We start from the raw sequence: 25,616 nt of genomic DNA, 5'->3' as shown, positions 1-25,616 counted from the left end.
GTACAGAGAACTCATTCACATCAGTCCCTGCCCCATTGGAGCTTACAGTCTAAATTCCCTAATATAGACACCCACTCACCCACAAACAGAGACACAGACAGGGAGAGAGAGAGACTAGGGTCAATTTTAATAGCAGCCAATTAACTTACCAGTATGTTTTTGGGCTGTGGGAGGAAACCGGAGCACCCGGAGGAAACCCACGCAAACACAGGGAGAACTCCACACAGATAAGGCCATGGTCGGGAATCGAACTCATGACCCCATTGCTGGGAGGCAGAAGTGCTAACCACTAGGCCACTGTGCTGCCCTGTGCTGCCCTGATAACATGTGAAACTGAAGGCTGCTGCTCCTTCAGGTCAGTGTTATGCTGAGTAAGTGGTGCTTGGCTATGATATCAGAGCCAAGCACCATACTACCAGCCCTTAGCAGGATGCCACCCACATCGACTCGACTCTCTTCCTCAGAGGAAGGGGCGGGGCAAAACCCAAGTAACCACCGGAATGTACCCATTCCTCTCATATGGTACGTCTTCACCCTCCAACAGGTCCAATATTAGGTCGGCATAATTCCAGGGTCAACAGGTTCCAAGTGACAGTATGTAAAATCAATACCTTATTTATCTTTCTGCTAGGGCTGAGAAAGAGCATGTTCTTGTGGGGCATATGGCAGCATAAAAAAAATATATATATTTTTAAGTACTGGTAGAACACATTTTGTCTTTAGGAGGGATGGAATGTGGAGAAGGTTGGAGGCGTAAAGCTCTGCTGTAATAAGGGGGAGGGAAACCATGTAAAAATGGCTGCGAGGGGTAAAATGTGTAAATCCCCAGACACAGCTATGTGCACAGTATACAAACACCAACACAGCCTTTATATTTTATTGGGATATAATTCTAGGTTATAACACTTAAATGCAGGATGTTAAGACACTGACTATAGGTGTGATCATCATCAATGTTTATTTATGAAGCACCACAGATTTCGCAGTGCAGTGCAGTGCAGTGCAGTGGGCCCCAATGCAAAGTGGGACAAAGACCATGATACTGATTGTATCCATTTTATGTAAGGCTGGACAGAGACTAAAAAGCAATACAGAAAACAGAAGCATATCAGTTACATCATACGAGACCTACAGGAGCAAGAGAACAAACAATTACATTAGTATGAGAAAATAGCAATTACATCAGAAGAAAACCTTTCAAGGAGGACAGAGGTGAGCACAGGAGATGAGAGGAAGAGGGAAACCTGTCTGTAAGAGCCAACATACTAGAGGGCAAGGAATAAATGGAGGCAATGGAGGTGAAGGAAACAAGTGGATAGAGTAGATAGAGCATGAAGAGGAAGCTCATGTAGGATCAGACATGATAAGCAAACGTGAAGAGGTGAGCTTTAAGGGAGCACTTGAAAGATTAGAGGTTGAGGTAGAGTCTGGTGTGATTGTGCGAAACCCCATATGTGTCAAACATAATGTTTGGATTGTTCAAACAAAGATGACAGCACGATAATAACCGTTACATAGCTGCAGTCATTTGTACTCACTGCCTGGCATTGTGCACTGCAAACAAATAATTGACTAAAGGACATATAACGATGCTTTTTGCATAATGATGTCCAAGTCATGTTCTGGATAAATAATGGTAAGTTTGTCTTACAGCAGAAATGGATATAAGTCAGTATAAAATCAATATCCCCTTCACAAACTTAAATCTAGGTGTTTTAAATCAAGGGTTTTCATTATTTATATTGAGTATATCTATAAGGTGCATAATCAAATAGAGTTTTTCACTTGATAATGTCATGGCAAGCATTTGACAGTTCCATAGTATAAGAGTGACTATTGTATATTGTATTGGTCACCAAATATTTTATCTAATATATATAAGCCTAGTGGCGTGTGTTAGTCTGTGTGTGTGTGGAAAAAAAAAACCAAGCTGCAGCGCCACCTACTGGGCAGAGTTATACACTGACCTACTAAATTCTTTGTGTGTGTGGGAAAAAAAACTCAGAAAAGGCTGAAATTTGGTATACTAAGATGTTTTAAATTTGTTAATTTAATTTGTTAATTGTTAAAAGTGTTTATAAAGATTTTAAAAAAATATATATATATTTCTTGAAGGAGAAGTGACAGTTGGGAGTGGTTGGTGGTTGCCGGGGGTGACAGTTGGGAGTGGTTGGTGGTTGCCGGGGGTGACAGTGGGGAGTGGTTGGTGGTTGCCGGGGGTGACAGAGCGAGAGGAGTGTGATACTCAGGACCGCTGAGAGAGATCCCTGTGTCTGGATAGACATCTGGATAGATGTGGCGATAAAGATGAAGGATGAGGTGATGGAGAAAAATGATGAGGTGGTGACATGTGGACAAAACCACGTTAAAAAAGGGCGCTTGCATCGGGAAGTAACGCTCTTCCCCTGAGGAGGCCTGGGCTAGGCCCAAATGCATGACAAGAACCTTTTTAACACCTTAAGAAACTTGATTTAACTAGAATGCATGAGTATCATGCATGGGTTAACTTGTAGATCATATGCACTAAAACAATGGCAATTTTTTGGATCAGGGGAATAAGGACTCTGAAATGGCCCAGCAACTTATTCCATAGCAATCAGGGGCTGGAAGGCAGGGGGGCATCTACCCCCTGGGCCAGTCCCATTGTGGGCTACCTTGTGCTGAGTCATTGGGCTATCTGCATTTTTTTCCTTTAAAATGTTCCTAATAGGCTAAAATTTGACAGCCAGCCCCTGATAGAAATATTCCTTCAGGGTGTTCCCATAGAGTTACTTAAACAGCCACTCCAGAGATATCTGGGAGACTTTTGTGGTACAGGAAGAGTGGCATACATAAACTGGCTGTGGCCAAAATATTGTGGGCATGATCTGACAGATGAGTTTGTGTTTGTGTATAAGAAATGTAATTTTCAAGAACTATTAGTAACTAAAAATGCTGTTGCCCCATCTGCTCAGTAAACATTGCAAAGCCTGTTCCAATAGCCAATATGCAATGCATACAAGGCCTCCATTATGATGTGTGATGTGTGGGCTAAAGCACAGCTCAAAGTCCTCTTTGTTTGTGTCATGCTCCTTGATTTGTGCAAGTACACCTAGATTTCACCAAAGCACAGGATTTTGCATCTTTTAGGATGTAAGCTCTCATGAGCAGGGCCCTCTTTCCTTGTGGGCTCTTTCTACTATTCCATCACCTCCTGTACCTCTTGGCCTGCTTCCCTAGCCCTGTTTTCCCTGTTTTCTTAAGCTTCGACCTTCTTCTCGCTGATTTCTTCCATCCCTTTCACTATCTGTCCCAGAAATAATCTGATTTGCTTTACCCTGTCACCTGTGTTTGTATATATTTTTGTATTATGTTGTGTCTTGGTTCTCTGTTTTCTGTATATGTAATGTACGGTGTTGTGGACCCTTTGTGGCGCCTTATAAGTCAAAGATAATAATAATAATAATAATAATAATAATAATAATAATAATAATAATAATTTGATAGCATTTGCAGAGGAGCTAAAGTTTGCATCGGCCAATGGGAGGAGTCTAGTGAGGATATTTGTTGCAAAGTACAGAATAGTCACACACAAACGCCTATTTTTGCAAAACAGTGCAACACTGATGATTTTGTAGTCACTATATAGTGAATATTGAAATGTGGTGAATGGACAGAGGCGCATACAACAATTTCTACTCTACAAATGGACTTGATTTTTGCACTAGTTCCAAGCTTGTGGAAATCAGGTCCCATCCTATACTTTTCATGGGACACATTTTGTGCCTTCTAGTTGCTCTTTGACACATTCCTAGGTGCACTTTACCAATGTAAAACACATCTTAAAAACAACTAGTGCCACTTGTCATAAATGTTGTCCCTCATGATTAATTTAAGCAAACTGAGCAGTATTTTTACAGACTTTGATTTAATGAAAAAGGTGGTTCTAAAGTGGTGTGATGTTATTTTCAAAGTTATAATTAAACTTTCGCTTCTCCAGATCTCTCTACCTATACTTAGCATACTTGTAATTCATTGAGGCATCTCTCCAGACTGGAGAGAAGGTGTGTAGCTTGATGTGCCCTGGGCAGACCTTGTAGGTGCATAATGTGTACTTCATAAAGGAGATCTAGATAATTCCAAAGATCAGTATCAAATACAGACAACATTCTAGTGACCAATATATGATACACCCCATTCAGATGTGTGTGCCATGCAATGCAGACTTCAATCAGGTGGCTGCTATATCAGGCAGACTCTAGTCTATGTTGGCAACAACACAGATCCTAATCTCTTGTGACTGCTATACCCTGCAGAGCACGAGTGGCTACTATATTACAGTAGACTTCAATCTTGTGGCTATACAATATAGACCTTAGTCTATATACCATAAAATCCCCAGCTTGGTGGCAATTATACAAGGTTAGTGTAGGGAAGGTACAGAGAAACTTGACTCCCAGCCTACCCTGGTGACTGGGAAGGACCCACAGGGGAGAAATTTGTGAAACTCTAAAATCCAGAACATTTGACCATCTTGAAAGGCAGAACACTGTATCACAGCACTGATCCATGGTGGCATCAATTAATAAGGCTGTATCACAAAAAGTATCCGAAAAGTTCTCTAACCTAGTGTCAGTGTTGTTTCTCTTTGAAAATTAATTATATAAGAACTTATCCCCAGCATTTTCAGAAATATATGTAGAAACACATAATGATAATAAGCAGGACATCAATAACCAGAGAATGGATATTCACTGAACATCAAGTTATATGTGAAATTTATGCCAACCTACACAGAGACACAGTGTGATACATTGGATAATAGAAAATCAGAAACATTGTATTTATTATACATGAGCATCCTCAGAATTTTAATGATATTGCAAACAGCATAACGTTGTTGTTAATATATTTATATTTGTATTGATAATAATGTTTATATTTATTCTATTTTTACTGTATTGGTACGTTAATATTTAAAAGCATCATTAAGACAGTTTCTTTCTCTTGCTCTTGACTATTAAATAGACCACTATGCACTGTGCATTTGGTACCCTATGTTAGTTATGTGTCATATCTAAGGGCAACAAATATAAACAACTATGCATAGTCAGTATAAAAGGGCTTGAAATTATAAACATTGAAGAAAGCCAGGCAGATAAAAAATGTAGTTAGCAAAAATGTCAGGAAGTCATGTAAATTAAATAAAATAAAGTTACATGTAGGTGAACAGCCCCGTTAAGCCACATGGTTGGAATAGAGCAAGGAATCAAGTTCAGAGTAACTATTAAAGTTACCAGGAAATTCACTGATGGGCCTCAATACAAAGTGGGACAAAGACCATGATACTGATTGTATCCATTTTATGTAAGGCTGGACAGAGACTAAAAGGCAACCATGGCATACACAGTATAACAGCTCACTCAGGGCTTCATTTAGAGTTGTATGTATGTCAATTTTTGCGGCTTAAATATATGCATTTCCATGCTGCCAAACTTGGGAGACGTATCTTTGTAGGTACTGATACTATCTAGAGACTTCTGATTGGCTGTCTGCATATTGACATCTCCAGCTGATAGTATTCATTCATTAATATTGTAGTTATGTAATGACACGTTGTAACTGTCTATTTGCATTTCCTTTTTGTCATATCCATTTTGGAGCTGTAACTAACCGGGGTGGCAGTGTTTGTTTTTTATCACATTTTCTATGGAAAAAGCAACTTCTGCATTTATTAACACTATCAAGACATTATTCTGTCTTTTGTATGTGACACTTCACTACAATATATTGTGTATGAATAAGGTAAAGCAGCTTTCACATTTACTTCTGTCAACCCCCATCTCCATGCTACCGTGGGGCGTAGTTATACTCTTTAGTGCGCTTCATTCAGGAACACTGCTGTTAATGAGTTGGACATATCATGACATACGTGCCACGTATATACACATGTAGGTAAACTTTTTTGGTGACAGAATGTTCACGTGTATGTTCAGAGCACAAAATGCAAACAAATATTATTTACCCCCACAAAGTAAAAAAAAGTTTTGTTAAGCCTAATAACATCACATGACTCCATCAATCACTCGGCATCTCACTATTGTTACAACTCATTACAACAGTAGTTCAGATAATGTAGTGACTTCAGATTGTGACCATTTCCTTAAAAGCAGACCTCGGAGGCTGAGCAGGTATTTTTTTAAAAAAGTTTGGGAGGACAGACCAGATTAATTATGCATTCAGACCATACTTGCCTACTTTTGCAGGCAGCTGTCCGGGAGGGGGTCTGTCGAGGGTGCACCACTAGGCTCCGCCCCCTGTCAATCTCAGGCAATTTTAGCCAATCGCAGCAGGGGGCGGGGCCACGATGCCGCGATTAGCCTTCCCCCCCGCCATCTTCTAAAACGGCGACAACTGGATCCGGGATTTTTGCCTGCTCTCTTGGGAGCCTGGGAGAACTCCTTAAAATTCGGGAGTCTCTCGGACATTCTGGGAGAGTAGGCAACTATGATTCAGACCCACCCTCATTTCTGGCACATTTATAGAAATGTTGGGTATGATACATTAAATATATTATTTTGTGCTCCAACATCCTTTTCTTAACTCTCTTTTTATGGCTTTGGTGTGGGCCCTGCATACCTTAGATCGGCACTGCGAGGCATTGTCTACAAAATGGGTTTAATACAAGGTTTTTGTGTAAATTCCATAATGTAAAAATTTTGGTTACTGAATGTATTCAGAATATATCCCTAACAAATAGATAATACATTTATATAATCTAGTTTTTTTAAAACATTATGGGCTAGATTTACTAAACTGCGGGTTTAAAAAAGTGGAGATGTTGCCTATAGCAACTAATCAGATTCCAGCTGTCATTTATTTAGTGCACTCTACAAAATGACAGCTAGAATCTGATTGGTTGCTATAGGCAACATCTCCACTTTTTCAATCCCGCAGTTTAGTATTTACTATATATTTATACCCCTGTGAGTTTATTAGTCATTGTTTCAAAGTAATGCTATATGCATTTACCAATCATTTTAAATAAGTTGCAGAGGTGCCCAAAATTTGGGAAATATATAACGTATACCCCCCTTGTACCTATACTCTACTTTCGGCTGTTACGCAAACTATTAATCTAACTACAAAAAATATAAGTAGATTATGGTGGCATAGTGCTCAACATTGCTGCCTGGCAGAACTGGGTTTAGTTCCAACCAGAACACTATTTGTGTGCAGTTCTCTCTACATTTGTATCGGTTTTCTGTCACTGCTCATAAACACACTGGTAAGGTTAATTGGCTTATATTAAACCTTATTGAGTGTGAGTGAGTCTGAGTGAGTCATGTAATACAAACTTTAGACTGTTAGCTCTAGTGGGGCAGTTACTGATGCAGATGATTACACATTCTCTGTAAAGCGCTGTGTAATATGTAAGCGCTATATAAAGGCAGGTGATAAAAATTGATTATGCCTTTAACTTTTATACTTAAATAGGATTTATAAAGTAAACTGTATACATAACATGTTAAATATTTATTATATTGATACAGATTTACGTTAGACAAACATTTTGGATGCAATTGTACGAGCAATGATATTTTAAATTAGTGGCTGGGCATGTCACTTTATCTTTTCTGATTAAACAGAGGCCTATTTGTGTCTCAAAGGAAAAGACCTTGTCATTTTTTTTATTATAAAATTAAATATTTAATCTAATAATTGGATTACTTTTCTAATTCAGTTTTGAAAGCCACTATTAAACAAACACCAATATTAAAATGCATTGTATTCACAAACATGGTAGTGAACAAAAAACAACCTTGAAAGTTATGCAATTTAGAGTTAGTAGTAAGAAATGTGTTAACGTGTTATTGTGCATGCGGGTATTGTAAATAGTACAGTCATGGCCAAATGGTTTAATGATGACACAAATGTTATTTTGCTGAAGCAGCAAACTTTGAGAAAACCAAAACTTGTGTCACTGTCAAGACTTTTAGCCATGACTGTAGCATAATAACTAATCTTGAAATATATATATGAAAAAGATTTTTATGTCAGCATTTTCTGTTAATATAGTACAAATATCACATTTATCGCTTTTTGTAAAAAGTGGTTTACACTGTTGTCACATATTGCTGTTCATCACCACCGTTCAATGCACATCACATCCCAGGGGAGTCTACTAAATAGAGATACCTAAAAGATATACACTCTCTGGTGATACAGAGTGAATTAAAACCTGGCAGAGTACAGAGCTGAACTGCACTAAGTGGTTTTGCTAAGAACAAAACTCTGCAGTGATACCTTTTATGAACACATTGATATGCTGGTCATGCAATGATTGCATGACCCAATGAAAGTTAAAAAATAAATGCAATAAAGTTAAATTAAGAAACGAGAACCAGCAGCGATGGCCTTGGTTCATTAGATGGGCCATTTCCATTCCTCCACCCACCTCAAGTACCTTCATCAATATATATATATATTTCAGGCATCTCTATTTAGTAAACTACTCTGGGATGGGATGTGTAGTGAACAGTGATGCACAACATTATGTGATAACAGTGTAAACCACTTTTTACAAACGCAATAAATATGATATTTGTACTATATTTAATCTATATATATTCTAGAAATGATATTCCAGACAAATGTGCTAACTAGCCAGACCTGAAAATTATTTTTTAGGGGAAACCAGTAGAGGGTATAAAAAGTGTGAGAGACAAAACAGAGAACATGATCCTATCCCTACTAATGGTAATCAGCCTCTGGTAAGAGCCCCTGGATTCTGATCGCCTTGTTTATAAATAACTGCATCTACATATATTCTGGATAATAAGCAAATGGGACCATTGAAGTGGGAATAATGCATCTATACAGTCCCTGTTTTGCTAGAAAACAGAAACAAATTAATCTACTAAAAAACATCAATAGTTAAGTGCTACAGAGTGAGGGCATTGCACAGTGAGCAAGAATAGTCCACCAAGCAAAATGTGTCAATGTGATCAGGTAGAGAGCAGAACCCAAAATACACTTGTTCAGCAAATCTGACACTTTGTTTGCACAATGAAGACATATTTGCTCTAAGAGATTATGTATTTTTTAAATAGTTCCTTCTACTGCTATATAATAGTAGTATGCATATAGATTTATATAAAACAATTAAAAGAAAATACAAAACAAGTATTTAATAAAGATACTTAACACATTTGTATTTTTCCATTACAGGTGAGTGGCATGCAGATCACCCCTCTACAGACAAGACATACGGGTCATCACTTCCTACAGACTGGCTGACTTCAGAAAACATTAATGCTGTTTTTCCACATGATGAAACTTCAACTACAGAACCAGTGTATAACAGCACTGTTAAAACATTGCCTGGTTACATAGATTCAAGTCTATTATTTTCTTTCACAACTCTAGAATCGGGATCAAACATATTGGCCATATCACCTTCTGAAAGTCCATTTAGATATGAAGAAACTGAAGCTAGCTCTACTACAAAAGTTGCAGCAGCGCTTAAAAGTACTACTCAGGAAGCCATAGGAATGCTGGAAGAAGTAACTCCAGAAGTAACACAATTGCTTGAAGAAACTACTCCAGTAAATGTAGGCATGGGTGAAGGAACCACTTCAAAAGTAATAGAAGTGTTTGAAGAAAACTCATCAATAGAAGTTGGAATTCTTGAAGGAACAACTACGGAAGTAGTAGAAGTACTTGAAAAAACTACTCCAGTACAAGAAGGCATGGTTGAAGAATCAACTCTGAAAGTAATAGCAGTACTTGAAGAAACTACTCCAGAATTAGTAGGAGTGTTTGAGTACACAACTCCAAAAGTAGAAGTGATTGAAGGCACAACTCCGACAGTAGTTGCAGTAATTAAAGAAACTGCTCCAAAAATAATAGCGTTAGAAGAAACTACTCCAGAAGTAATTAAAATGTTTGATGAAACTACTACCATATCAACATTAACACCGATTTTCTTAACAACAGAACAACTGAGAGTGTCTGAAAGCGTACCAAAATATGACAATAAGAACAACTTTAGTATCATGGGTGATGCCACAACAACTGCTTCTGTCCTGGAATCAAATTTCACTGAGACAAGTGTTTATCTGAGTAAGGTTTCAGCAACTTCACAAAGTCAAATGAATGACAGTGATAGAGAAATGAACAATGAACAAGGTATTTTGACTGTAACAGAACTGGATGAAAGTGAGGATTCTACATCAAGTCCAGACACTCTCTCAAACAATACTGCAGCCTTCTCTTTATTAGGAAATTCAACATCAAGCACAGAGTCTTCTGCTGATAAAGGAAAAGAGCTTGTGGTGTTCTTTAGCCTACGGGTGACTAATATGCCATTTTCTGATGACCTATTCAATAAAAGTTCCCCAGAATACAAAGCACTTGAACAGCAATTCCTGCACCTGGTGGGTAAAATATTCATTACTGAGATGAGAACTGTATTCACACGGTAGAACTGTGATATATAAGCTACAATTTAGTTGTTTTCCCAACAAAGAAAGTCAAGTTCTTTTAAGTCTTTCTTGTAGAATTCTCGCTGAGAGCTGATAAGTAAAAGGTTTATTAAAGCAGAGAATAACTAAATAACATCTTAAATGTAATTTACAATATCTGGCATACAAGTAATCATAAAATATGCCCTTCATTAAAATAGCTACTAATGTGAATCATTATTAAATAATAACAGCATTGGTCTTTTGTGAAAGATGTGGTGATTTAAAAAAATAAATAAATATATGTACATGTTTTTATTTGTTTAACAAGAGTGGATATGTCTGTGTTATATAACAAATGTCACACAATTTATCATAAACGTGGTTTTGATACATGATTGTAGTTTGGAAATTTAAGATATACTATATTATGTTATAGTTGTGAGCTTGCTGTAGTTATTGAATGTTTGAGCCTAAATTTACATACATACATATGTATGTATGTAAATATATATCTATAGCTGAGTTGAAAAAAATGGAGGCAGGGACAAATGAGGGATTTCTAGAGCCGCTCCGACGGAGTGGTGGGGGAACGTGGAAGGGTAAGTATCGTAACAGTACCCCCTACCTTAAAGGTGGACTCCGAACACCTATACAGGTTTACAAGGAATTTTTTTATGAAAGTGTTTGAGTAGACGGGGGGCATAAAGGTCGACTGCTCTTACCCAGGAGCGTTCCTCGGGACCGTAACCTTTCCAGTCTACTAGGAATTGTACGCCACCTCTGTTTCTACGGGAGTCCAGGATTTGTTTTACTTCATATTCACCCTGATTCTGAATAATAACCGGAGGAGGAGCCCTAGGAGGGGTGGAAAACTTGTTCATAACCACTGGTTTCAGCAATGACACATGAAAAACATCTGGGATACGTAGAGAACGTGGTAAGCTTAATCTGAAAGCTACTGGATTGATGATTTCTGAGATGGAAAATGGACCAATGAACCTGGGGGCAAATTTCTTGCTGGGAACCTTTAACCGAATGTTCTGTGTAGATAGCCAAACTTTATCCCCGATGGAGAAATTAGGGCCTGCTCCTCTCTTTTTATCATAGGCCTCCTTAGAACGAGAGATGGCTTTTCTGAGACTTGATTTGGTTTGTTCCCAGATATGCGCGAAGTTACAAAATAATAAGTACACCTCTGGGACTTCAGAAGCAGTAATTTGGGAAAAGGTGAGTAATCTAGGATGACAACCATAGAGAACGAAAAAAGGAGAATTAGAGAGAGCCTCATGGAAATGGTTATTATGGGCGAACTCAGCCCATGGAAGGAGATCCACCCAGTTGTCTTGATTGGCAGAAATGAATATTCTTAAGAATTTCTCCAACTCCTGGTTGGTTCTCTCTGTGAGGCCATTAGACTGAGGGTGATATGCAGAGGAAAAATCAAGCTTGATCCCAGATTTATGACAAAAGGATCTCCAGAATTTGGATATAAACTGAGATCCTCGATCGGAGACAATGTGATGAGGACAACCATGAAGGCGGAATATCTCTTTGATGAAAATATCAGCCAATGAGGAGGAAGATGGAAGACCTTTCAGTGGAATGAAGTGGGCAGTTTTGGAAAAGCGGTCCGTGACCACTAGGACCACAGTACACGACTTAGAGGGGGTAGGTCCGTGATAAAATCCATGGAGATTTGTGACCATGGGTATTCAGGAACTGGTAATGGAAGTAAATGACCATAAGGCCTCCTCCTGGAGGTCTTGTGTTGGGCACATATGGAACACGAAGACACAAACCTCCTTACATCTTCCCGTATGGAAGGCCACCAGTAGTTGTGAGATAACAGGGCCCAAGTTTTGCGAATGCCAGCATGACCCGAGAAGAGGGAACGATGAGCCCATCGTAGGAGTTTGATGCGAAGAGGTGCAGAAATGAAGGTCTTGCCTGGAGGACAGCTTTTTTTTATATGAGTGGCTGCCAATATTCGACTAGGGTCCAGAATAAATTTATTCTCCTCCAAGGGTTCCGAGTCAGCAGGATCAAATGAGCGAGATAGAGCATCTGCCTTGATATTTTTAGATCCAGAACGGAAGCAAATGTTGAAGTCAAATCGGGAGAAAAATAAGGACCATCTTGCTTGTCGAGGATTTAGGCAGCGTGCAGTATGTAGATATAGCAAGTTCTTGCGATCAGTATAGATGGTGATGGGGAACTGGGCTCCCTCTAGAAGATGCCTCCATTCAAAAAGAGCCAATTTGATGGCCAGGAGCTCCTTATCACCGATACCGTAGTTCTTTTCAGCAGGTAGAAGGCGACGGGAAAAGAATCTGCATGGACGTAGTTTACCGGTAGCGTCTCGTTGAGAGAGAACTGTTCCTGTACCTACGGAGGATGCGTCCACCTCTAGAATGAACGGGCGAGAACAGTCAGGTTGCTGGAGGATGGGTGCTGAAGAAAAGAAGGATTTCAAGGTAGCAAATGCTTGGGTGGCCTCTCCAGACCATATTTTGGCATTCGCAGACTTACGGGTTAAGGCAATGATGGGTTCCACCAAAGTAGAGTATCCTTTAATGAACTGGCGGTAGTAATTGGAGAATCCCAGGAACCATTGTGTAGCCTTAAGGCCCGAGGGTTGAGGCCAATCTAATATGGCTTTTAACTTGGTAGGATCCATTTGCAATCCAGTGCCAGAGATGATATAACCTAAGAAGGGAACTTGCTTTTGTTCAAAGATGCACTTCTCTAATTTACAATATAGATTATTCTTCCTAATACGGGACAGAACCTCCAAGACATGTTTGCAATGTGATACTAAGTCTTGGGAGAAGATGAGGATATCATCCAAGTAGATGACCACACATTGGTATAATAGGTCTTGAAAGAGTTCGTTCATGAAGCCTTGAAAAACAGCCGGGGCATTGCATAACCCAAAAGGCATGACCAAGTATTCAAAGTGACCGTCCCGGGTGTTGAAGGCTGTCTTCCACTCATCCCCCTCCTTAATGCGCACCAGGTTATAGGCTTCTCTGAGGTCCAATTTAGAAAAGATGGTAGCCCCCTTTATCCGATCAAATAATTCTGAGAATAGTGGTAAGGGGTACCGATTTTTTTACGGTGATGGCATTAAGGCCTCGATAGTTAATACAAGGGTGGAGGCCCCCATCCTTCTTCTTTACGAAGAAAAAGCCTGCCCCAGCTGGAGAAGAGGATTTCTGGATAAAGCCTTTTCTGAGATTGTCTTGGACATAATCCTCCATGGCTATTCTATGTGGAGGGAGTTTTGTGGCCTCCTGTTCACAAAAGACATCAGAAAAGGTTTGGTAGGGTTCAGGAAGAAGTGCCAAGGGTAACCTATTGTGTCATTTGGGATCCTCCTTGGGAACTACCTTCGATAGACAATGATTAAAGCAATGTTGTCTCCAGGATAAGATATGGCCGGACTGCCAATCCACGTTAAGAGAATGGAGACGGAGCCACGGAAGTCCAAGGATAACTGGATTGGTAGTTTTATGGATGACGAAGAAGGAGATACTCTCCTGATGTAGGACTCCAATCTGAAGACGAAGAGGAGTGGTGCGTAAAAAGATAGATCCTTCAGGGATTCTTCCACCATCGATGGCTAAAAGGGAGATAGGTTGTTCTAGAGCTTGCGTGGAGATAGAGAATTGCTTTACCAAGGCAGCCGAAATGAAATTCCCAGCCGCTCCGGAGTCAAGGAGTGCAGACTGAGAAAAGGTATATTGTCCAGACTGTAACGAAATGGGAATAGTGACACAATCATTACTATAAGGAACTCAGAGAGATGAAATAAGGAGGCCTAACGACATAGTTCCTGAACACGTTAGGCCCTGTCGTTTCCCGGAAGTTTGGGACAAGAGTTCAGAAGATGCCCGCTCTCTCCACAATATAAACATAACTTGTTTCGGAATCTTCTCTCTCTCTTCGGCCGATAGGCGGGTCCTTCCCAATTGCATTGGTTTCTCGGGCGGAAGAACAGGTGTTTGGAAGTTGGGAGCTAGACGGATCATACTGCGTTGAGACTGTTCCTTCTCAGAACTACGCTCCTTGAAACGTAAGTCCATCTTAATGCAGAGGGAGATGAGATCATCCAAAGATGCAGGGAGTTCCTGAGACACCAGCTCGTCTTTAATCCGATCCGAAAGACCCTGCCAGAATGTTGCTACAAGAGCCTCATCGTTCCAGCGGAGTTCCGAGGCCATAGTTCTGAAGTGGACCGCATACTGACCCACAGACTGGTTTCCTTGGTGGAGACGCTATAACCCAGCAGCGGCATTGGAGACCCTTCCGGGCTCGTCAAAAATCTTTCTAAAGGTGGACAAAAAGGTGGATAAATTATGCAGGATAGGATCATTCCGCTCCCATAATGGGGATGCCCACGCTAAGGCTTGACCAGAGAGCAGTGATATCACATAGGCCACCTTAGCCTTCTCAGAAGGAAAATTCCCCGGCAACAGTTCAAAGTGGATGGAGCATTGGTTCAGGAATCCTCTGCAAAGTTTAGGGTCTCCATCGAACTTAGGCGGATTAGGCATCCGCAATTGGGAGGAAGAAGCTGCTGCTGTGGAGGGGTGGTCCGAAGCCGCAATCACAGGTGCAGGAGGTCCGGTGGCCACTAAGGTGTTCTGAACAACATCCCGCCGAGTAGATAGGCTCTGGAGGAATTTTAAAAGTTGCTCTTGGTTCGCCTCCTGTTTGTCCATTCTACCCACTAAATGCTCCAGTAGATCTTTAGCCGCTGGATCCATGGTCAGAGCAAACTGTAACAGATTTACTGGATTCACTACTAATCTTGATTAATGCTGGCTTACCTGAGGTGCGGAGTCTAACAATCTCCCCGGTGTTCACCAAGAACCGCAGCAAGGCGGGATGGGCTTTGCTGCCAGGAGTCGCAGGTCGCGGTCCTCAGGTTTGCCCCAAGATGTAGTACAGCGGAGTAGGAGCAAGATGAGAGTAGTCGGACAGGCCGGGTCGATACACAGGCAGGCAATGCAGACAGAATCAGGAAGCGGTCTCAGAGTCAATCAAACCGGGTCGGTACACGGGTCACCAGAACAGAAGCGAGGTCAGCTAGCCGGGTCGGTACACAGGAAGACAGATAAACGAATAGAGGAAGGAGCGAGAGGCAATCCGGGTCAGGAGCACAGGCAATAAGGAAGGTCAACAAGCCAGGTCGGTACACGGAGGACAACGGAATCCAGAAGAGTGAACAAGCCGGGTCGGTACACTGGGGGTCAACACACAGGAAGCAGGAACAAGGGAGGACACAGGAATCAGGAGCCAGGAACTGGTAAGTTGCTCTGACACTCTCCAAGTGTCAGAGCTATGTATTTATGCAGTGTCCCATTTGAATTCCCTGCCCTGATAGTGATCATGTGACGCCCTAGGTAGCGGCTCCGAGGAGCGGTGGGGGAACGTGGAAGGGTAAGTATCATAACAGGGGTGTGGTCATTGCAGTAGGCGGGACTAGTACTTAACAAACTCTACTCTGCCTTCACCCCTCTGTGCTCTCTATGTAATACAACATGCTCCACTGTGTGACAAACTGGTTGTGTGAAACTGAGTCACAAGATCCCTACTACCCTGTATTCCCACCTTACCACTCTCTAGTAATGGCTTTCTCACTCTATCTCACACTCACCCTCCTGCCATTCATCCGACACTCATGCAGTTTGTATTCTCTTGATCTTCTAATATAGAGAATTATTTATTTATACTGTATTATTTAATAATACTGTAATATATACACTGTGCACTGTATGAGGAGATCAATCTGTCTTTGTATTATATACACTGATCTCTGCATACAGTACACAGTGTATATAATGCTATATACAGATATGTATATCCATCCATTTGGGATAAATTACATACCGGTATTGAACCAACTGTGAAACAATTGATATGGCATGACAACGGTCACACTTCTGTTCCCATTGTGGCAGTCCGCTCTTGAGTTCCTGGAGGAGATCACCTTGCTTTCTTCCTCTTCTTTTTCAGGCAGCAGCAGGCTGCTGCCTGTGGATTCATGGGAAATACAGCGCCTATAGGCCATCGGCATGATCATCACAGCCCTTAAGGATGTAACGTCATCCACTAATTCCTCTCCACTTCACCAAACAGCATTCAGGAAAGTTGTGATTAGGGCGCAGAGAAGAGTAACAGGCAGCCAAAAATTTCCCTAAGTGCATTCCTGGCAGAGATGGCAGACTGTAGCCCAATTCATTAATGTTACACGGCATCATTTTTGGTTTACCCATGCAATGCAAATTTTCCATCCCACTTAGCTTCAATGCACATTAAACCCCTTTTTCATTCATTTAAGTAATACATAAGCCAGTTTAAATTGTTGGTTCCCATTGTGCTCTTGGCTTTTTTTTACTGCAATATGCAAATGATTGGCAAGAGAAACATGGTTTTAGCATTGCACTGCACCATTGCTACCATCATAAATTACCCACACTGTCTTTTTGTACAACATATCCACCCTTGTTCTTTTAATCTAAATGCATAATTTGACTGATGTTGGTTATTTTTTATACTGGTGTATGGTTAATATGTGACTTTTAAGACTTTGTATATAAGAGAATGGGGGATAGTGTTACTTTACACACAAGTTGGACCAACCACAAGAGACCAGGCAAGGGGAAAGGAGATTTGCTTTTCACAAAAAGAAGGGATGACTGTGAATGTGCTCCCAGTAGCATAACGTTATTGACTCTAGCTGCATAATCATTTATTAAGCACCACTCATCCATATAAGCAGCAGCACAGCACTTATGGCCTCATTTAGAGTCATGAGCAAATCTAGCTAAACGTGCAAGTTATTACAGATATATTTCCACATGGCCATTTAAATGTCAAATGCTATTGGAAATGTGTGATAAAACAAGCGCTTAGTCCACAATGTTACGATGGTAAAACTTAGAAACATAGGGGCCGCTTCAATTCGGCCATGTTAGTCTAGGAATAAGGTGGCGCTAATTGCAGTAGTTATTATGGTAATTTTAACCTGGATTTTTACTTACGGCCCTGAGGTTAAAATTACAGTACTAACGGTAATTCTACTCACTTTTACCGTAGTAACTGTAATAATGTGCAGCCCGCTTTATTCTTAGAATAATGCAGCCAAATTGAATTGGCCTTTACAAGCCATCGCCACTTTAAATTTTAGCTGCAGAAACGCTGATCTCCCACGAGATGAAAAAAACGGACTTTGATACATTTACCCCATGGCCTCCAGAACTAAACACTGTATTCTAGATAAGGCCGTACCAATGACCTATACAGTGGCGTTATTATTTCTTTCTTTCTGCTACTGATTCCTTTCCCAATACAACCAAGCATCTGACTTGCCTTTCTCATTGCTTTGTTACACTGCCTTTAAGTCAGCTCAGCAGTGCTCGAAGTGTGACAGTATGTGTCGTTATGACATACGGACACTTTTACCGCCCACCTCCTTTGAAGCTGCACACATGCTCTAAAGAGCATGTTAGCATATGAGTACATGAAAACACTGCTGCCTGAGCAGCAGGTAATGGATTGTACCATTTTTGGAGGGGGAAAGTGTAGTGAAGATGCATAAACTGGAGGGTCCACATGTACACTATACGTAGGCAGCCATGGACATACAGTATATATACAGGGATTGCAGGGCAGCCAATTACAGTGTGCAGCACAGTCCAGATGCATATGGCCTCTGACCCCTCCTCTACTCCTCCCCCTCTTCCTCCTCTGGCTGGGATAGCAGGGACTCGGGTGTCAGCAGGAGCATAGCCGGATTAAGGGGGGGCACGGGGGGCACGTGCCCCGGGCCCCCCTCTCTCTGAGGGCCCCCCGCCGCTTGGGAGGACAGACACTGCTGGATGTTTTTATAAACTATCTTCTACACCCCTCCCCCGCTCGCAGCACACCCCTTCCCCGCACGCAGGGTGCCACGAGTGGGGGAGGGGGGGTGAAGAAGATAGTTTATAAAAACATCATTGGTGGTCAGTGGCAGCAGCAGGCAGCCAATCGCGAGGCTGCCTGTTGCTGATTGGTTTGCTTCAGGTAACGTTCTATCTGATTTTGAGTGCAAATGAAATATCGGTGGAAACGAAGGAGCTGCAAGTTCCCCTCACTCTGGAAACGTATGTGGATTTTATTTACTGATAATCTATACATTGTCTTCTATTGAAAGGTGTGATAATACCAGATATTCAGGTGTTTTACAGTGTAACAGATCCAGGTTTGGTAAACGTTGACTTAGAATCTGCATCAGTAATCAATCCATGATGTTTTATTTAGAGTGAACATAGGACAGCGTTAGCTACAGTGTTTGTGCTTCAATAATAACTGACAACTTTCCCAATCGGAAGACAAATTTGTCCATGCCCCAGTTCTGTTCAAACCACTTCAATTTCAGGTAGTGAATCATTACTTTTCCAGCAGGCCAAAAATCAGGACTGTTGGAAGGTATACATACATGTAGTGATTTTAAAAGGATGTATTTCCTTTAAAGGGACTCTTTTTAATTTTTTTCCTTTATACTTTTTATGGAAGAGTAAGTTAGAAAATGCTACCATGCTTCTTGTTTTGTATATTAAATATATAAAATAACAAAACATTCTGTTGGGAGACAGTTATGCATTCTCACATTTGCTCACAGCCATAGTAACAGTCCTTTTGATGACTTTCCTCCCTCTATCCTCCTTCCTCCATCTGTGGCCTAGGTAACATATTTGGGCTGTTAACTGGTATATTAGTACAGTGCAGTGTTATAATATGTGATGTACTGGGTTGCATCTATGATGTATCTCTCCAATGAACGGCTAACCCTTAGTGCTGCAGAGAAGACTCTTATTTCAGCCATAAGGCCTCGTCCTCATTGGTGTCAATTGTTCTACTAGCATTTTTAGCGTTAGTAGCAATGCATGTAAATGAGTAAATCATGCTTGCCTACTCTCAGTAGGTGACATCTGGGAGAGGGGCGCATTGAATCGTATCATTTTGGCCCCGTCCCCACAAGTAAAAAGACATTTTGTCACGGGTGGCGGGTCCAAAATGATGCAATTCTTGGTGAATCGCGTCATTTTCACACAGGAATTCAGGGATGCAGGAGAAATGCCAGCTCTCGCGGGACTTTCCAGGAGAGTTGGCAAGTATGGAGTAAATGGAAATTGAAACCACGACCCCATACCCACTCATGGTTTTGCTCACGTTTGGGAGCATTGTGATTTTCCGAATTCTGCCTGCGCCATTCAATGGAGTGACCTCATATGACTTCCTGAAATGCAAGTAAAACACATTTTTAAATGCAACTTTTTAAAGGCAGTGGGTACATGGGGAAAGGGAGCAGAGAAACAAATAGCAATAATAAAAATCTTTTAAAAGATTTCTCTATCTTAAACCATAAAGTTTAACTATTATATATCCATAATTCTAGATATATAGGTTTAGATTTGCTTGCAGCATTACTATGTAAAGTTAAGCAAGATCTATTTTCATTCATTTTGTAAAGGTAATCAGTTACTAAAATACTTTACTAAACTAATACGCCTGCAGGGAATGCACAGTTTAAGTAGTGTGATAATTAAAGTGACAATAAACCATCATATTGGAGTGTCAGACTACATTATTGCTGAATATTGGGGTTATTGATTATATAGAAAATGCAATATGTAGCTATGTGTGTGTGTGTGTGTGTGTGTGTGTGTGTGTGTGGTTTTTGACACGGGGCTTGTGGCAGTCTGTGGGTGATGGCAGCAGGGGGCTTGTAGCAGTCTAACGTGTGTGAGGGCGGCAGGGGGCTTGTGGCGGTCTGTGTGTAAGGGCAGTAGGGGGTTTGTGGCAGTCTAACGTGTGCGAGGCCAGCAGGGGGCTTGTGGCAGTATAATGTGTGAGGGCACAGGGGGCTTGTGGCAATGTAGTGTGTGTGAGGGCACAAGCGGCTTGTGGCAATGTAATGTGTGAGGTAGGTAGTGGCTAATTAATGGGTGTTATTTTGTTTGTGGGGTGATGGTAGGGCAATTTAATTTAATAGTGGGGTTAGTGCAGACTTATCAATGTAGGGCGAGATGATTAATTTAATGTTGGAGTGGTTTGGGCGCTATTAATTAAATGTGTGGCAGAGTTTTGGAAAAAGGATTGCTATTTCTTAAAAGTGAATGCAAATCATTTAATGTATGGTAGGAAATTGGTTTATTTAATAAATGTGATTGCTATTAATTTAATATTGGGATAGTTTGGGGGCAATAGGTCTTTTTATTAAAGATGAATAAAATTATTTTACAGTCGGGCTGGTTACAGGAAAGGGGCACTAATAATAAAACATGAATTGTTTTGATTTAATGTCAGACTGCATAGAGGCAGGGAGGCCTACTGTGTTCACTCATTGCTGATATTTCTATATGTCATGTACCTATTCTATTTCAAAACGGAACCAACAGGATCCAGACAAGCACAACTGAGCTAAGGACCCAAGCGGCAGCAACAAGTATTGAAAGTGGGAAGGAGAGAGCAGGATATTCTGCCAACTGTCCTGATTCTGGTGGGGCAGTCTTGAGTTTGGGGACTGACCCACTCAGTCAGGACATTGTCCCGACTACAGGGACAGTTGGGAGGTATGTCCCACTTCACACTGCTCTATTCATGAAGGGGGAGCTGCCTGCACCTAACAGTAGTGCACACAGTATTGTCTGTGTATTTGTCTAAAATTATAGCCATAGTACACTTTAGGGGCCCCCCTGTCTAAAGTGCCCCGGGGCCCCCAGAGCCTTAATCCAGCTCTGAGCAGGAGCTGCTGTGTATGAGATCTGTCACTGTTCCTGTCTCCAGTGGAACAGGTCTATTAAGTAGGTAAACTCCAGACTACACTTGCTTATAATAAAGTACATTTAGCCACTATTGTTGAATGCCATCTGTGCTAAGCAAAATGTGAGTTCTCATAGGGAATTGCTGTTTATAAGAAAAACAAAGATTATACATCATCATCATCATTTATTTATATAGCGCCCCTAATTCCGCAGCGCTGTACAGAGAACTCACTCACATCAGTCCCTGCCCCATTGGGGCTTACAGTCTAAATTCCCTAACATGCACACACAGACACACAGACTAGCAGCCAATTAACTTACCAGTATGTTTTTGGAGTGTGGGGGGAAACCGAAGCACCCGGAGGAAACCCACACAAACGCGGAGGAGAACATACAAACACCTCACAGATAAGGCCATGGTCAGGAATTGAACTCATAACTGCAGTAAGACAGAAGTGCTAACCACTTAGCCACTGTGCTGGCCAGATTAATTTAAAAGATCAGCTCATTCAGGAGTCATTTCATTTGTGCATTTTCCTAAAGTAAAAAAGGCTTTCCCAATGCAATTGTATTTCCCACAGCCATATTCCTGTGTAAATCCACAATATCACTCATACCAATCATATTTGTATATCTTTAATACGGACCAGCTCATCACTTTAACACTTAGATAAAAACATACAAATTACTATCTGACCTTATACAAATAAGGTATTCCGAAAATTTACATCCTGGTAAAAGTGTCCATATCAGTACAAATGTTGATGTCTGATGTTATATTTGCCCTGAAACCAAGTGACAACTATTGCTTCTGACATATAAACCAGATGTCCATTGCCGGCCATTCAGGTTTGAATACATGAGATCTGCTATGCATAGAAAGACATCTTAATAATACACGGAGAGCATCAGTATTAACTTTACTTTCTGACACCTTGAATCCTGCAGTCTGGAATAAGGAAGTAACCTGAAATATTTGATGCAGCACATAACTCTGCCTCTAAAGGACTCAAGTGGTTTTATAAGTCATCTTTTTTTATTTGATGCTTTTGTAATAGTTCGCAAATGCCGGCATTATGGAAGGTAATAACATATAATTAAATTAGCATCTCAAATCTAGCTTGCATTGCATCCTCAATGAAAAAGAAACAAGAACAGGTATAGATAAAGAGGGTAAGTTGGGTGAGGCACAGAGGAGAGCAAGTAAAGAGGTGGGTAACAGAGCCGATGATGGGGCTCATGGGGCGAGTAAACAAAGGAGAAAGATAAGGGAAAGGAGAAGGGACACATGGAAGGCATAAGGGAGTAGTAAAGAAACGCAGGGGAGACAATGTGAAAAGTTGAAGGGATGCAAGATATATGAAAGAAAATGTAAGTACACAAAGATATGAGAGAGATGTAGGAACACTATGAGGGAGACATAATTGGACACAGGGCAGATAGCATTTTATCATTTAAAATGTTTCATATTATAATATATGGTGTTAAAAAGCATCTAAAATTAATTTCATACTATCAAAATCCCTAAAGCTTCTGAGTACAGCCCCCAGCGATTCACTTCAAATTTCCATATCAGCACTTCTAAATTTCCACTTTGACCACTGCACCTCAGTATATTGCTCACTTAAAGAAAACATTCCAATTTGAAGTCTATGGGAACAGTAAGATGCCTGCATATCAATTATAAAACAAAACAGGTTAAAGTAAAAGCCTCATGCAAACCAGTAGGATGGTACATATGAAGTCTATGAATCCACTTGTCTTCACAACGTATGATAATTTGTTTTCTATGGCCACTTCTTGGTGACAGTGATACGTGATCCTAAGTTTGACAGCCCAATTGAGACAGAGTAGCTTGGTTATGTTATGACTGCCTTTGTTTTGTATCTGGCAGCAGTACCTATAATCCATCAGAGGTGCTGCTGTGTTGCTCCTGAACTCTGCAACATGCCTGAAGGAGTTAATCTCCTTGTCTGTTGATAATTAGAACTGCACCTGGCGCACTGCTCAAGCTGTGCTCTGTGCAGTTCATCCCGTTTGTTCCTGGCTGCTGCTAACCTGCTCCTGTGCTGTTTGGTATATACCTTCTGGATTGAACTTCTGTGTATGACCCCTGCCTGTACCTTGGACCTTGCCTGCTTGCCTGTGACCCTGATTTGTTTGCATGTACCTTGGCCCACGCTGTTTTGCTTGTTTCCCTGACCTTTTGGCCTGACTTCTGGACCTTGCCTATTCGCTTGATCTCTGCCTGGCTATTTGGATTTCTGACAGTACTATCCAGTCGGAGTGCTGTGCCCAGTCCAGGCTTCCCGTCAGGTGTGCCCAACTTGCAGTCCCAGCCGGGGACTCCTGCTCTGCCATCCCAGCCAGGGACTCCTGCTCTGCCGTCCCAGCCGATGACTCTCCAGAGACTGCTGCACAAGCTGGGTACTCTCCAGAGTCTGCTATTGAGCCTGAACGCCCAAAAGCCTCTTCCGAGTCATCAGATCCTCCTCCAGTCTTCTTTGATGGAGACATCAAACAGTTTGTTACGGTACTCAAACTTTCCATGAAACAGTTTCAAGAATGTCCGGATTATTTTGTTGATCAATTTAACCAAGTGGGTTCAATTATTATGTGTGTTAGAGGGGAGCCACAAACCTGGGCCTTCTCATTACTAAATTCCATTATTCATAATACCATGGACTTTGTTAATGTTGTTTGTCAGAAGTACACTCCATCCACAGTCAAGTCATCTGATCATGATTTTTCTGTGCCCGTTCCAGCCTGTGCGTCAGTTCCTGCACTTGTCCATAAGACCTCTATGAATGTGTCTTCCATCAGACAGTCTAGGTCACCTAGGGAGAAGGTTAACAAAAATGGAAAAACCCTTGATTTGCCACTTCAGCCACAACAACCACCCACCTTGGTGACTGGCTTTTTGGGCATATCATCATCTGGTGATAAAATAAAAGGTCCTTTCCCGACACTAGGCTGGGACTCAGACTCTAAAAGTGAATTTGTGGAGGATACTAGAGAGTTAGTGGATGAACTTGCCAATTCTTCTGCTTCTGAAGAACTGGGTCTTCTCTGTACTCCATTAGAGAAGAGCCCAATTGTGTCTCCAGGATGATCTTATAATAAGAAAAAGAAGAGGAGAAAAACCTGAAGGGAGCATGTCTGGAGCATCTGGAATCTGCTCCTTAAAGGGGGGGGGCTATGTTATGACTGCCTTTGTTTTGTATCTGGCAGCAGTACCTATAATCCATCAGAGGTGCTGCTGTCCTGCTCCTGAACTCTGCAACATGCCAGAAGGAGTTAATCTCCTTGTCTGTTGCTAATTAGAACTGCACCTGTCACACTGCTTCAAATACTTGCCTCAAGCTGTGCTCTGTGCAGTTCATCCCGTTTGTTCCTGGCTGCTGCTAACCTGCTCCTGTGCTGTTTGGTATATACCTTCTGGATTGAACTTCTGTGTATGACCCCTGCCTGTACCTTGGACCTTGCCTGCTTCCCTGTGACCCTGATTCGTGTGCCTGTACCTTGGACCACGCTGTTTTGCCTGTTTCCCTGACCTTTTGGCCTGACTTCTGGACCTCGCCTATTCGCTTGATCTCTGCCTGGCTATTTGGATTTGTGTGTCTGATCTCTGTTTGATCCCTGGACTCTGCTTTCCTGGACAGCCTTGTACCTTCTGGACTAGGGGAAATACTTATAATACCTGTTCCTGCCATTTTTACTATACAGTCTCCTTAGGAACCTGTTCTTATCAGTGAATCTGAGTTATCTTTGTTTGTGTATTTACCTGAATAAAGACACTTTGCTTTACACTTCCGTTGCTCTTCGTGAATGCACTGGGATTCAGGTTATTAAACTGTCTTGTTGTAGGGGTGTTAGTTTCTTTATCACCTGGTTTAAATGTAAAACATATATTTTATGGTCTTGTATCCCTGTCACCCTTAAACAAATTGTTACAATAATTACAGTGGAGACAAGTGGAAGACACCTTTTTAACATAAAATCCTCAGTCATCCCCAATATACATGACCTAAACCAAATGTTTATCCAAAACTTCTACTTACCTTGAATGTAAAGAATTTGGGTACAGTAAACAGTTTACCATACATTTTGGGGCTGATGCAGAGTGGGCTCTATGCCAATTTTTGTAGTGTATCCTGTGAAAAATCACCAAGTGGATGCCCAGACAATGGGCGCACGCATATGCTCCTTTTTGCAACAACATCCATTATTCCTTAACAACACATCTGACTTGCAGAGTTTTGTTACCGAAACTGGTTACTAGTGCAATCCTTTGGGATTTATTTATTACATGTTAAAGCCCCAACAAACCAACCAGCTCCTGTAAATAAACCTG

At 41.2% G+C, this 25,616-nt stretch overlaps 1 protein-coding gene across 4 annotated transcripts in view; it reads left to right on the top strand.

Moving 5' to 3' along the window:
• The window catches only part of IMPG1 (interphotoreceptor matrix proteoglycan 1), a 288,481-nt gene that overhangs the window by 221,065 nt on the left and 41,800 nt on the right, over positions 1-25,616 (top strand). For all 4 annotated transcript variants that reach the window (XM_075202665.1, XM_075202667.1, XM_075202666.1 and 1 more), the window contains one exon: positions 9,211-10,418. In XM_075202665.1, the coding sequence (XP_075058766.1) occupies positions 9,211-10,418 (1,208 nt within the window). The remainder of the gene's footprint in view (positions 1-9,210; positions 10,419-25,616) is intronic.

This window comes from Mixophyes fleayi, chromosome 3 (assembly GCF_038048845.1).
Source record: "Mixophyes fleayi isolate aMixFle1 chromosome 3, aMixFle1.hap1, whole genome shotgun sequence".
NCBI classification, from domain to species: Eukaryota; Metazoa; Chordata; class Amphibia; order Anura; family Limnodynastidae; genus Mixophyes; species Mixophyes fleayi.
Note: the sequence above shows the minus strand (reverse complement) of the source record. Positions and strands in the feature narration are given on the sequence as shown.